Genomic DNA, 14,780 nt, shown 5'->3' on the forward strand with positions numbered 1-14,780 from the left:
GTCTTCTGGCTCTGCAAGGGGGACGGCGGCGCGGCTCCGGGAACGGACGATCGAGGTCAGGCCCTGTGTTCGAACCCTCTGGAGCTAATGTGTCCAGTAGCTTAAGAAGCACAAGCTAGCTGCAAGCAGGTAGGTTCGCTTCTCTCCCCTCAGTCCCACGTAGCAGTGAGTCTGTTGCCAGCAGATCTCACTGAAAATAAAAAACCTAACAAATACTTTCTTTTCTAGCAAGCTCAGGAGAGCCCACTAGGAGCACCCAGCTCTGGCCGGGCACAGATTCTAACTGAGGTCTGGAGGAGAGGCATAGAGGGAGGAGCCAGTGCACAACAGATAGCACCTAATCTTTCTTTTAGAGTGCCCAGTCTCCTGCGGAGCCCGTCTATTCCCCATGGTCCTTACGGAGTTCCCAGCATCCACTAGGACGTCAGAGAAAGATGATAATAACCGCTTAGGAATTTGAAATTTCTTATCTGGATTAACCCATTGTTCTTCAAACAGGGTATTTAGTTCCTTTGAAACTGGAAAAGTGTGAGGATTTTTTCTTTATATTAAAGTAAGACTTCTCACACTCCTCTGTCATCTTATCAGTGATATTTAGGACTTCTCTGCTAGAATATATGAGAGCCTCTACACCCTGCGACACAGTATCCTCCACTACCTCTATGTCCACCTCACCTTCCTCCATTTCTGACCCTTCATTATCAGATTCAGAATGCCGGATATGGGCCAAAGAACGCTTTTGCGAACAAATGGTAGAGTACTAAGTACCTAGATTAGGAATTTAGTAGACTAGTATAACGTTCCCCCCTGCTATAACCCCCTAGTACCGCTGAGGTAAATTGGAGGCTCTCCGGAGGAGTTCCGTGTCCCTGTAGTCAGCATCTGTGTAGCTGCAGTAGGGTAAAATGGTGCCTGTGAGCTGCTGGATCCGCTCATAGTGAAGCCACACCCCTTCAATGGTGCACGGTCTTCCTGCTCTTCTTTATACTGGCTGTATGTGTCTGTGCGCATAAAATAGAGTAAGCCCCCAATTGAGCCAGTATTGCCAGTCTGGGTACTGTGTACACTCAGTGTACTAAGTCTGGAGACTCATTCCGCCCCGTGTAGAAGCCGTGCGTCTCCGTACCCTTATGCCGCCATAATGGCCGGCGACCCGCTAACAGGGAAGCTGGCTTAGTACTCACCACTCTTCTTTCTTCTGGCTCTGTTAGGGGTGGCAGCGTGCTGCGGGAATGTACGCTCGCCATGGTGGGGTTTGCGAATAGTTCCCTCAGGAGCTAGTGTTCTATCAGCAGGGAACGGGACCATTAACCCTTAGTGGAGTTGGGCTGTTTCCCCCTCTAAGTTCCACAAAGCAGGCGGCAGGCTGGTGCCACCCTGTCCTGCCTGAAAACAACAAACTTTAACAATAAATGCAGAAAATTCTTCAGGAGCTTCCAGAGATGTGACCATCTCCTTCTGGCACATTTTCTAAACTTAGTCTGGTAGGAGGGCATAAAGGGAGGAGCCAGCACACGTGATCAAACTTCTATAGTGCCCATGGCTCTAAGTGAACCCGTCTATACCCCATGGTACTAAATGGATTCCCAGTATCCCCTAGGACGTAAGAGAAATCAGATCTGAGAAAGTTGCTCTATTTACAGGAGACACAAATCAGAAACAACCTACCATACTTCACATCGGGAACGGTTATAGAGCTCTCAGCGATGTTTGTGGATAAAATAACCTGTTGAGAGGACGAAAAAGAATGCATATTTAAAAAACACATTTCTCAAACTAAAAAAAAAAAAAAAGTAAACATTTTTCTTTTAAACAAGTGAAAATGAATGAGATGGGAATACCTTCCTGTAGCCAAACACTGGAGCCATGAAAACCATGTTTTGTTCATCAAGGGTGATGCTTGAATGCAGTGGGTACACATGCAGTCTATAAAACGAGGCAAACATTGGGAAAACAATAATGTGTGGGTGTTGTCTGTACAAGAAAGTCTAACAATTATACAAACTGGGGGAATAGGAAGCTCAAGATTAGTGTTTATTAAGGAATATAGAAAATAATAAGAATTTACTTACCGATAATTCTATTTCTCGTAGTCCGTAGTGGATGCTGGGGACTCCGTCAGGACCATGGGGAATAGCGGCTCCGCAGGAGACAGGGCACAAAAGTAAAAGCTTTAGGATCAGGTGGTGTGCACTGGCTCCTCCCCCTATGACCCTCCTCCAAGCCTCAGTTAGGATACTGTGCCCGGACGAGCGTACACAATAAGGAAGGATTTTGAATCCCGGGTAAGACTCATACCAGCCACACCAATCACACTGTACAACCTGTGATCTGAACCCAGTTAACAGCATGATAACAGCGGAGCATCTGAAAAGATGGCTCACAACAATAATAACCCGATTTTTGTAACAATAACTATGTACAAGTATTGCAGACAATCCGCACTTGGGATGGGCGCCCAGCATCCACTACGGACTACGAGAAATAGAATTATCGGTAAGTAAATTCTTATTTTCTCTGACGTCCTAAGTGGATGCTGGGGACTCCGTCAGGACCATGGGGATTATACCAAAGCTCCCAAACGGGCGGGAGAGTGCGGATGACTCTGCAGCACCGAATGAGAGAACTCCAGGTCCTCCTCAGTCAGGGTGTGCCCCTGACCAAGTATCAGCTCGGCAAAGTTGTAAAGCCGAGACCCCTCGGGCAGCCGCCCAAGATGAGCCCACCTTCCTTGTGGAATGGGCATTTACATATTTTGGCTGTGGCAGGCCTGCCACAGAATGTGCAAGCTGAATTGTACTACACATCCAACTAGCAATCGTCTGCTTAGAAGCAAGAGCACCCAGTTTGTTGGGTGCATACAGGATAACAGCAAGTCAGTTTTCCTGACTCCAGCCGTCCTGGAAACTATATTTTCAGGGCCCTGACAACATCTAGCAACTTGGAGTCCTCCAAGTCCCTAGTAGCCGCAGGTACCACAATAAGCTGGTTCGGGTGAAACACTGACACCACCTTAGGGAGAAACTGGGGATGAGTCCGCAGCTCTGCCCTGTCCGAATGGACAATCAGATATGGGCTTTTTTGAGACAAACGCCGCCAATTCTGACACTCGCCTGGCCGAGGCCAGGGCCAACAGCATGGTCACTTTCCCTGTGAGATATTTCAAATCCACAGATTTGAGCGGTTTAAACCAATGTGATTTTAGGAATCCCAGAACTACGTTGAGATCCCACAGTGCCACTGGAGGCACAAAAGGGGGTTGTATATGCAGTACTCCCTTGACAAACTTCTGGACTTCAGGAACTGAAGCCAATTCTTTCTGGAAGAAAATCGACAGGGCCGAAATTTGAACCTTAATGGACCCCAATTTGAGGCCCATAGACACTCCTGTTTGCAGGAAATGCAGGAAACGACCGAGTTGAAATTTCTTCATGGGGCCTTCCTGGCCTCACACCACGCAACATATTTTCGCCACATGTGGTGATAATGTTGTGCGGTCACCTCCTTCCTGGCTTTGACCAGGGTATGAATGACCTCTTCCGGAATGCCTTTTTCCCTTAGGATCCGGCGTTCAACCGCCATGCCGTCAAACGCAGCCGCGGTAAGTCTTGGAACAGACATGGTACTTGCTGAAGCAAGTCCCTTCTTAGCGGCAGAGGCCATGAGTCCTCTGTGAGCATCTCTTGAAGTTCCGGGTACCAAGTCCTTCTTGGCCAATCCGGAGCCACGAGTATAGTTCTTACTCCTCTACGTCTTATAATTCTCAATACCTTGGGTATGAGAAGCAGAGGAGGGAAGACATACACCGACTGGAACACCCACGGTGTTACCAGAACGTCCACAGCTATTGCCTGAGGGTCTTTTGACCTGGCGCAATACTTGTCCAGTTTTTTGTTCAGGCGGGACGCCATCATGTCCACCTTTGGTCTTTTCCAACGGTTCACAATCATGTGGAAAACTTCCCGATGAAGTCCCCACTCTCCCGGGTGGAGGTTGTGCCTGCTGAGGAAGTCTGCTTCCCAGTTGTCCACTCCCGGAATGAACACTGCTGACAGTGCTATCACATGATTTTCCGCCTAGTGAAAAATCCTTGCAGTTTCTGCCATTACCCTCCTGCTTCTTGTGCCGCCCTGTCTGTTTACGTGGGCGACTGCCGTGATGTTGTCCCACTGGATCAATACCGGCTGACCTTGAAGCAGAGGTCTTGCTAAGCTTAGAGCATTGTAAATTGCCCTTAGCTCCAGTATATTTATGTGGAGAAAAATCTCCAGACTTGATCACACTCCCTGGAAATTTTTTCCCTGTGTGACTGCTCCCCAGCCTCTCAGGCTGGCCTCCGTGGTCACCAGCATCCAATCCTGAATGCCGAATCTGCGGCCCTCTAGAAGATGAGCACTCTGTAACCACCGCAGGAGAGACACCCTTGTCCTTGGAGATAGGGTTATCCGCTGATGCATCTGAAAATGCGATCCGGACCATTTGTCCAGCAGATCCCACTGAAAAGTTCTTGCGTGGAATCTGCCGAATGGAATCGCTTCGTAATAAGCCACCATTTTTCCCAGGACTCTTGTGCAATGATGCACTGACACTTTTCCTGGTTTTAGGAGGTTCCTGACTAGCTCGGATAACTCCCTGGCTTTCTCCTCCGGGAGAAACACCTTTTTCTGGACTGTGTCCAGAACCATCCCTAGGAACAGCAGACGTGTCGTCGGAAACGGCTGCGATTTTGGATATTTAGAATCCACCCGTGCTGTCGTAGAACTACTTGAGATAGTGCTACTCCGACTTCCAACTGTTCTCTGGACCTTGCCCTTATCAGGAGATCGTCCAAGTAAGGGATAATTAAGACGCCTTTTCTTTGAAGAAGAATCATCATTTCGGCCATTACTTTGGTAAAGACCCGGGGTGCCGTGGACAATCCAAACGGCAGCGTCTGAAACTGATAGTGACAGTTCCGTACCACGAACCTGAGGTACCCTTGGTGAGAAGGGCAATTTGGGACATGGAGGTAAGCATCCTTGATGTCCAGGGACACCATATAGTCCCCTTCTTCCTGGTTCGCTATCACTGCTCTGAGTGACTCCATCTTGATTTGAACCTTTGTATGTAAGTGTTCAAAGATTTCCCATTTAGAATAGGTCTTACCGAGCCGTCTGGCTTCAGTACCACAATATAGTGTGGAATAATACCCCTTTCCTTGTTGTAGGAGGGGTACTTTGATTATCACCTGCTGGGAATACAGCTTGTGAATTGTTTCCAATACTGCCTCCCTGTCGGAGGAAGACGTTGGTAAAGCAGACATCAGGAGCCTGCGAGGGGGAGACGTCTCGAATTTCCAGTCTGTACCCCTGGGATACTACTTGTAGGATCCAGGGGTCCACTTGCGAGTGAGCCCCCTACGCGCTGAAACTCTTGAGACGACCCCCCACCGCACTTGAGTCCGCTTGTACGGCCCCAGCGTCATGCTGAGGACTTGGCAGAAGCTGTGGAGGGCTTCTGTTCCTGGGAATGGGCTGCCTGCTGCAGTCTTCTTCCCTTTCCTCTATCCCTGGGCAGATATGACTGGCCTTTTGCCCGCTTGCCCTTATGGGGACGAAAGGACTGAGGCTGAAAAGACGGGTGTCTTTTTCTGCTGAGATGTGATTTGGGGTAAAAAAGGTGGATTTTCCAGCTGTTGCCGAGGCCACCAGGTCCGATGGACCGACCCCAAATAACTCCTCCCCCTTATACGGCAATACTTCCATGTGCCGTTTGGAATCTGCATCACCTGACCACTGTCGTGTCCATAAACATCTTCTGGCAGATATGGACATCGCACTTACTCTTGATGCCAGAGTGCAAATATCCCTCTGTGCATCTCGCATATATAGAAATGCATCCTTTAAATGCTCTATAGTCAATAAAATACTGTCCCTGTCAAGGGTATCAATATTTTCAGTCAGGGAATCCGACCAAGCCACCCCAGCGCTGCACATCCAGGCTGAGGCGATCGCTGGTCGCAGTATAACACCAGTATGTGTGTATATACCTTTTTAGGATATTTTCCAGCCTCTCAGCTGGCTCCTTGAGGGCGGCCCTATCTGGAGACGGTACCGCCACTTGTTTTGATAAGCGTGTGAGCGCCTTATCCACCCTAAAGGGTGTTTCCCAACGCGCCCTAACTTCTGGCGGGAAAGGGTATACCGCCAATAATTTTCTATCGGGGGAAACCCACGCATCATCACACACTTCATTTAATTTATCTGATTCAGGAAAAACTACAGGTAGTTTTTTCACACCCCACGTGATACCCTTCTTGTGGTACTTGTAGTATCAGAAATATGTAACACCTCCTTCATTGCCCTTAACATGTAACGTGTGGCCCTAAAGGAAAATACGTTTGTTTCTTCACCGTCGACACTGGAGTCCGTGTCCGTGTCTGTGTCGACCGACTGAGGTAAATGAGCGTTTTACAGCCCCTGACGGTGTTTGAGACGCCTGGACAGGTACTAATTTGTTTGCCGGCCGTCTCATGTCGTCAACCGACCTTGCAGCGTGTTGACATTATCACGTAATTCCTTAAATAAGCCATCCATTCCGGTGTCGACTCCCTAGAGAGTGACATCACCATTTCAGGCAATTGCTCCGCCTCCTCACCAACATCGTCCTCATACATGTCGACACACACGTACCGACACACAGCACACACACAGGGAATGCTCTGATAGAGGACAGGACCCCACTAGCCCTTTGGGGAGACAGAGGGAGAGTTTGCCAGCACACACCAAAAACGCTATAATTATACAGGGACAACCTTTATATAAGTGTTTTTCCCTTATAGCATTTTAATATATATATATACATATCGCCAAATAAGTGCCCCCCCTCTCTGTTTTAACCCTGTTTCTGTAGTGCAGTGCAGGGGAGAGCCTGGGAGCCTTCCCACCAGCATTTCTGTGAGGGAAAATGGCGCTGTGTGCTGAGGAGAATAGGCCCCGCCCCCTTTTCGGCGGGCTTCTTCTCCCGTTTTTCTGAGACCTGGCAGGGGTTAAATACATCCATATAGCCCCCAGGGGCTATATGTGATGTATTTTTAGCCAGAATAAGGTACTATCATTGCTGCCCAGGGCGCCCCCCCCCAGCGCCCTGCACCCTCAGTGACCGCTGCTATGAAGTGTGCTGACAACAATGGCGCACAGCTGCAGTGCTGTGCGCTACCTTATGAAGACTGAAGAGTCTTCTGCCGCCGTTTCTGGACCTTCACTTTTCGGCATCTGCAAGGGGGGTCGGCGGCGCGGCTCCGGGACGAACCCCAGGGTGAGACCTGTGTTCCGACTCCCTCTGGAGCTAATGGTGTCCAGTAGCCTAAGAAGCCAATCCATCCTGCACGCAGGTGAGTTCACTTCTCTCCCCTAAGTCCCTCGTAGCAGTGAGCCTGTTGCCAGCAGGACTCACTGAAAATAAAAAACCTAACAAACTTTTACTCTAAGCAGCTCTTTAGGAGAGCCACCTAGATTGCACCCTTCTCGGCCGGGCACAAAAATCTAACTGAGGCTTGGAGGAGGGTCATAGGGGGAGGAGCCAGTGCACACCACCTGATCCTAAAGCTTTTACTTTTGTGCCCTGTCTCCTGCGGAGCCGCTATTCCCCATGGTCCTGACGGAGTCCCCAGCATCCACTTAGGACGTCAGAGAAATACAAAAATCTTTTCTTTTTTTTTTTTTTCAAATCTATAACTAGAACGCCATAAAACACTCACTCACTGAAGTCATGACCAGTCTTCAGACCAAAACCCTACAAACTGTTTAGCTCATAAACAGGACACAGAGTGAGGGGAGGAGAAGGTGGCAACAAACAGAAAAACTTATTAGTACCAATGATTACCATCATGTTCTCCTTAACATCTCTTCGCCGTCTCCTCTCTCTATCATTACTTCTCTATGGTGGCTATATTATTCTCATTCTCCCTGTATGAGAGGCAAATCTGCCCCCAAAAGGTAGCTGAATTTACACACAAAAAAAAACCCCAGCAAGAATCCAATCTGTTTTCTGTCTTTTTCAGTGAAAAGCAAACTGAAATGAAGTCATTATCTACATGTAGATCATGGACACTAGAAAGTTTCCATACAGTAATAGTATAATATATAATTATTACCTTTTATGAACCATGCTCGTGAACAGCTCGTGCATATAGTTAATTTCAAATAATCCTGTAAAAAAAAATAAAAAAATGATAACACGTCAAACAATTTGTACATAGCATAAAACAACCCGAAACAATTTGTTTGCCTGCTAAGAAAGAAAATAAAGTCACTAGTAGTTGTTTATACCAATACGGATAGAATTAAAGAAAGCCAAATACGTATATTATATCACTCATGGGGTTAGAAAGTCAATTCATCTTTACTTAAGTTTGCTTAATGCATTCTAAAAAGAAAAATCGGCTTCTCTGTTATTTTGTGACACTTTTGGAAAGACATTTTTTCTGTTTTCCTAATAATGTATATACTGTAGGAGCCATTTGGCCTTTATTACATCCTGTACAGCTTATACTACATATTTGTCTGCTTTGGCCACAATAAAAACGAAGAATGCACCCCTAAAATATATATATATATATATATATATATATATATATATATATACACACACCTATCCATACACACACACATACATTTTATATATATATATATATATATATATATATATAAAATAAAATAAAATAAAATAAAACACACATCTAGTGGTGCATTCTTCCACCAATTAGGATGGGCACACCTCCACAGGCTGAGAGCAGAATCGGCCTTCTGGAGTTAACACGTGAAAGCTGCCGGGACTCTTTCTGGCAGCATTTAAGTGGAAGAATCTGCCCTATGTTAATTTAGAACTATTTAGAATGAGAACATTCTATTTTAAGCCAGGTACACACTACTGCGATATTGGCACGAAAAATCGTCTACATAACTATGTGTGTACCATGATTTGGGTGCTCCACTATTGTTAGCGACATGTTCTGGTTGGCCCTGGAGAAAGGCTGGCGCAAGATATCGATAGCGACCTGATGCAGTGCCACTTGTTGCTGGACAGATCACATAGCAGGAAGGTATTTATAAAAAGGTTCCTCTGCATCTTTCATATGGTTACATTTTAATGTATTCTAATTGATGGGAGAAGACCAACACAAACATTAAAGCTGGGAACCCTCTGCCGACCAACTCGTATGCTCGATCCTGGTCATCTGTTAGGTCTCCTGGTTTTTAAACCTGCTTAAAAACCTAGCGACCCAACCGCCGCCTGATTCTGCAATATGTAGGCTGCTGAGACCAGAGCAGGCGACTTATCTCCGGTCCCAGCAGCTCAACACACCATTGTGGTGGAGGTGTGGTATCCGGTGGGATCCCTGCACCGGCTGTCACTGCTGCGGGATACAGAAAGCATGGCATTGATGGTGATGGGCATAATAGTGGCACAATGAGGGACTAAAGCTCTTACCAGCAAAGTTCTGTGGCGGCCGACGTTTACCTTTTAAAGAATGGCACCATTTTTTAAAAATAGGATTTTGGTTACCTACCGGTAAATAATTTTCTCGTAGTCCGTAGAGGATGCTGGGGTCCACATTAGTACCATGGGGTATAGAGGGGTCCACCAGGAGCCATTGGCACTTTAAGAGTTTGAGTGTATGGGCTGGCTCCTCCCTCTATGCCCCTCCTACCAGACTCAGTCTAGAAACTGTGCCCGAGGAGACGGACATCTTCGAGAGAAGGATTTAACACAGATAGTGGCGAGATTCATACCAGCTCACATATACAAGGCACCTCAAGTTAACTAGCTTGAAACACTCAGCAACTGCTGAAACATTACTTACCAAGTAACAATGCAGTACATAACTAAACAAAGATGTACTAAACCAGATAAAGATTGCAGGAAAACGAAGCACTGGCCGGGTGCCAAGCATCCTCTATGGACTACGAGAAAAGGATTTGCCGGTAGCTAACCAAAATCCTATTTACTCTTACGGATGTTGGGGTCCACATTAGTACCAAAGAGACGTACCAAAGCTCCCAGAACGGGAGGGAGAGCGTGGAGGCTCATGCAGAAATGATTGACTGAACTTAAGTTCATCAGAGGCCAAAGTATCGAACTTGTAAAATGTTGCAAACGTGTTCGACCCAGACCAAATTGCAGCTCGGCAAAGTTGCAATGACGAGACACCACAGGCAGCCGCCCAGGAAGACCTCAGCTTACGAGTAGAGTGGGCCTTAACAGATTTAGGAAACTGCAATTCTGCTGTAGAATAAGCGTGCTGGATAGTGAACCAAATCCAGCGAGAGATCGTCTGCTAAGAAGCAGGACACCCAATTTTCTTGGGATCATATAGAACACACAGAGAGTCCACCTTTCTGTGACGAGAAGTTCTCTTCACATATATCTTCAGAGCCCTCACAACATTCAAGGACTTTGGTGTAATTGAAGAGCCAACAGCCACTGGCACCACAATAGGTTGGTTGTCATGAAATGCCAACACAACCTTCGGAAGATACTGCTGACGTGTCCGGAGCTCAGCTCTATCTTCGTGGAGGATCAAGTAAGGACTTTTACAGGATAAAGCCCCCAATTCGGACACACGCCCAGCCGAAGCTAAGGCCAATTGTTTCTGGAAGAATATGGATAAGGCCGAAATCTGGACCTTCACAGATCCCAAACTCAGGACCATATCCACACCTGCTTGCAGGAAGAGGAGAAAACGTCAGAGTTGAAACTCCACCGTAGGAAACTTCTTAGCTTCACACCAAGAGGCATATTTATTCCAAATACGATGGTAATGTTTAGATGTAACCCCTTTCCTAGCCTGTATCAGGGTAGGAATGACCTTCTTCGGAATGCCCTTCAGAGAAAGTATCAGGCGCTCAACTTTCATGCCGGCAAACGTAGCCGCGGTAAGTCTTGATAGGTGTACGGCTCCTGCGGCAGCAGGTCCTCCCGAAGAGGAAGAGGCCTCGGCTCTTCCTACAAGAGATTCAGAAGGTCCACGTGTCAAGCCCGCCTTGGCCAGTCTGGAGCAATGAGGATCACCTGAACTCTTGTTCTCCTTACAAGCTTTAGAACTCTTGGAATGAGTGGAAGTGGTGGAAACACGTACACCAACTGGAACACCCACAGACACACCAGGGCGCCCACTGCCACTGCTTGTGGGTCCCTCGACCTGGAACAATAGCGTTGAAGCTTCTTGTTGAGACAAGAGACCATCATGTCTATTTGGGGTAACCCTCAAAAGGTCTGTTATTTCCATGAACACCTCCGGATGGAGACCCCACTGCCCTGGATGGAGATCGTGTCTGCTGAGGAAGTCTGCTTCCCAGTTGTCCACTCCCGGAATGAAGATTGCCGAGAGCGCCAACGCGTGTCTTTCTGACCAGAGGATGATTATCGTCACCTCCGACATTGCAGCTCTGCTCTTCGTTCCGCCTTGTCGGTTTATGTAGGCTACTGTCGTTACATTGGTGAATATATAAAGTAGGTGTAATAGGGTGCGCACCCTATTACACCTACTTTATATATTCACCAATTCACAACGGTACAAGGGAATACCATTGGTGAAAAGGGGTAGCTGCTTTTGCTATTTGGCACCATACTCGTTCTCTATACTTTCTCTATACTGTCGTTACATTGTCCGACTGCACTTGAATAACCCGATTTTTTAGAAGATGGGCCGCCTGAAGACCGTCGTAGACGGCTCTTAGTTCCAGGATGCTGATGGGCAGGCCGGCTTCCAGACTTGACCCCCTTCCTTGGAAAATTTATCCTCGAGTGACTGCTCCCCAGTCCCGAAGGCTCGCATCCGTGGTTAGAAGGACCAATTCCTGAATCCTGAACCTGCGGCCCTCCAGAAGGTGAAGCAATTGTAGCCACCAGAGGAGCGAAATCCTGGCTTTCGGCGACAGACTTATTCTCTGGTGCATGTGGAGAGGAGATCCTGTTGGAAGGCTCGAGAGTGGAATCTCCCGTACTGGAGAGCCTTGTAAGAGGCCACCATCTTTCCCAAGAGGCGAATGCATTGATGAACCGACACCCGGGCTGGCTTCAGGACATCCTGGACCATTGATTGTATCACCAACGCCTTTTCCTGCCGAAGAAACACCCTCTGCACTTCTGTATCTAGGATCATTCCAAGAAAGGACAACCTCTGGGTTGTTTCCAAGTGCGACTTTGGAAGGTTCAGAATCCAACCGTGGATTTTGAGGTGGTGGGATGCAAGAACAATGGACTGCAGCAGCTTCTCCTTGGATGATGCCTTTATCAGTAGATCGCCCAGATATGGAATGATGTTCACCCTTTGTTTGCGGAGGAGAATCATCATCTCTGCCATCACCTTGGTAAACACCCTCAGTGCTATGGAGAGGCAGAATGGCAGGGCCTGGAACTGGAAATGACAGTCCAGTAATGCAAAACGGGGATAAGCCTGAAGCAGCAGCCAGATCGGAATGTGTAGGTACGCATCCTTGATATCCAGGAATACCAAGAATTCCCCCTCTTCCAGACCTGATATCACCGCCCTGAGAGACTCCATTTTGAACTTGAACTGCTTTAGAAATAGGTTCAATGATTTTAAGTTCAGAATGGGCCTGAGCGAACCATCCGGTTTCGGTTACCACGAAAAGGTTCGAATAGTAACCTGTGGTTTGAGAATGAGGAGGAACAGGCACAATGACCTGTGCCTCCACCAACTTTTGGACAGCTTCTTGAAGGACATTGCTGTCTGCCAGCAGAGCTGGTCAGCCTGATTTGAAAAAACGATGAGGAGAGAGACTTTGAAATTCCAGCCTGTATCCCTGGGATACAATATCTATCACCCAGGGATCCAGGCCGGACGATACCCAGACCTGACTGAATTGTCTGAGTCTCGCTCCCACTGTCCCCACCTCCAGGCCGCGCGGTCCACCGTCATGCGGAAGACTTTGGCGTACCTGAAGCAGGCTTTTGTTCCTGTGAACCTACAGCGGCAGGTTTCCTGGACTTAACTCGACCTCCCCTAAAGAAGGCATTGGACGGTCTGGCCTTTCTAGGCTTGTTAGTCTGAAAGGACTGTTGCTGCTTTAGAGAAGGATTTCTTTGGAGTAGGTGCAGCTGAGGGAAGAAACGGAGACTTATCCGCTGTCGCCATGGATATCCACGCGTCTAAAGCTTCCCCAAAGCCAGACCTGTGTAGGGTAGGGACTCCACACTCTTTCTGGATTCTGCGCCGGCCAAGCACTGGCACAGCCAAAATCCCGAATGAGCTGAAACAGACATGGAAGAGATTTCCGGCAGCCATGGTACCCATCGTATCCAAAATCTTCTAGCAAGGTAGCCGACCACTTTACTATAGCCTTTCCAATCCATGCACTAGCAATAGTGGGAAGTAATATGGCCCCTGAAGCAGTGTATATTGATTTAAGTGTGTTATCAATTTTTCGATCAGCCGCCTCCTTTAAGGCAGTACATCATGGAACAGGTAAAACCACCTTATTTGATAGTCTGGACACAAATGCGTCAATCGGCGGGTTTTCCTATTTTTTTCTATCTTCCTTAGGGAAAGGGAAAGCCACCTGGACCCTTTTAAGGATCTGGAATTTTTTCTCCGTGTTTTCCCATGCTCTCTCAAATATAGCATTCTATTCCTTTGACGCAGGGAAGATTAGCGAGGCTTTCTTATTTTCAGTGAAAAAAAGCCTCCTCAACCTGCTCAGGTGTGGTATCATTCATATTTAACACATCCCTGATAGCTTCTATCATTAATTGCACCCCCTTTGCCAGAGAGGCAGACCCCCGCAACACAACCCCATTACCGTCTGTGGTATCAGAATTGGTATCCGTGTCATCTTGCGTGATGTTAACAAGCGCACGTTTTTGGGGGTATATAGCGGGGCGTCCTGAGGTACCAGAATCGGGCCATACTGTCATGGAGTTCTGTAATACCTGGGTTGCAGACTCATTACTCGCAACCCTGTCAGAAATCGGAGTAATCCCAGATTTGATAGAGGAAAACCATTCAGGTTCCCTTGCTGAAATCTGTGCTAAACCAGTGCTATCCTGATTACATGGAATGGGATCATCCTGTGAGGACATATCCTCCGAAGCATATGACACAGTGTCCCTGGACATAGCTAAAGGAGACCACCAAACACTCCACACACACACACAGGTGAGGGCAGACAGCGTTTACCTCCTAAGAATGGCAAGAGAGACACAGAGATTGGAGCCAACCCACACACAGCACTTTTACCAAAGGGAGACCCCTTGTCAGCGCTGACTGTGCACCTTAATAGGATACACAGTCGTATTGCAGCCTCCCCACCCCATCCCTTCTACAACCCCCTAGTACCGTTTACAGATAACTGCTGTTGCTGTGGAGGGACCTTCTTTCCTGGTCAGCGCTGTGCAGGCAGGAAAATGGCGCTGAAACACTGCTGGGTCCGCTCTGAGGAAAATCTCCGCTCCCAATTTGGCGCTGTCTTCCCACTCTTCTTCTGCTTATACTGGCCTGAGGAGTTAGTGCTGGCTGAGATCCTGGGACCCTGACAGGCTTCTGGACCAGTGTAGGGTGTAGCGCTGGCTCAGGGCGCCCCTCACGGCGACGCACCATGTACCGCTGAGCAATCCCCTGAGCACAGTCAATACTGCGCTCCTACCCTGTTGCCGCCATCTTCACACCGACCCCCCGCTTGCTAGGGGGGTCAGTGTCTCACTCGCTACCGATTCTTCAGCTCTGGAAGGGGGTGGCGGCATGCTGCTGGGGCGAGCGGTACCCTGAGGTGGAGAAC

General features: G+C 47.9%; 1 protein-coding gene across 6 annotated transcripts in view; it reads right to left on the reverse strand.

The window, feature by feature from the left end:
* Positions 1-14,780, reverse strand: part of TDRD9 (tudor domain containing 9) — a 561,182-nt gene that overhangs the window by 277,626 nt on the left and 268,776 nt on the right. For all 6 annotated transcript variants that reach the window (XM_063947439.1, XM_063947438.1, XM_063947442.1 and 3 more), the window contains exons 10-12: positions 8,135-8,189; positions 1,842-1,926; positions 1,669-1,726 (exon numbers count right to left, since the gene is read on the reverse strand). In XM_063947439.1, the coding sequence (XP_063803509.1) occupies positions 1,669-1,726; positions 1,842-1,926; positions 8,135-8,189 (198 nt within the window). The remainder of the gene's footprint in view (positions 1-1,668; positions 1,727-1,841; positions 1,927-8,134; positions 8,190-14,780) is intronic.

Source organism: Pseudophryne corroboree, chromosome 12, assembly GCF_028390025.1.
Source record: "Pseudophryne corroboree isolate aPseCor3 chromosome 12, aPseCor3.hap2, whole genome shotgun sequence".
NCBI classification, from domain to species: domain Eukaryota; kingdom Metazoa; phylum Chordata; class Amphibia; order Anura; family Myobatrachidae; genus Pseudophryne; species Pseudophryne corroboree.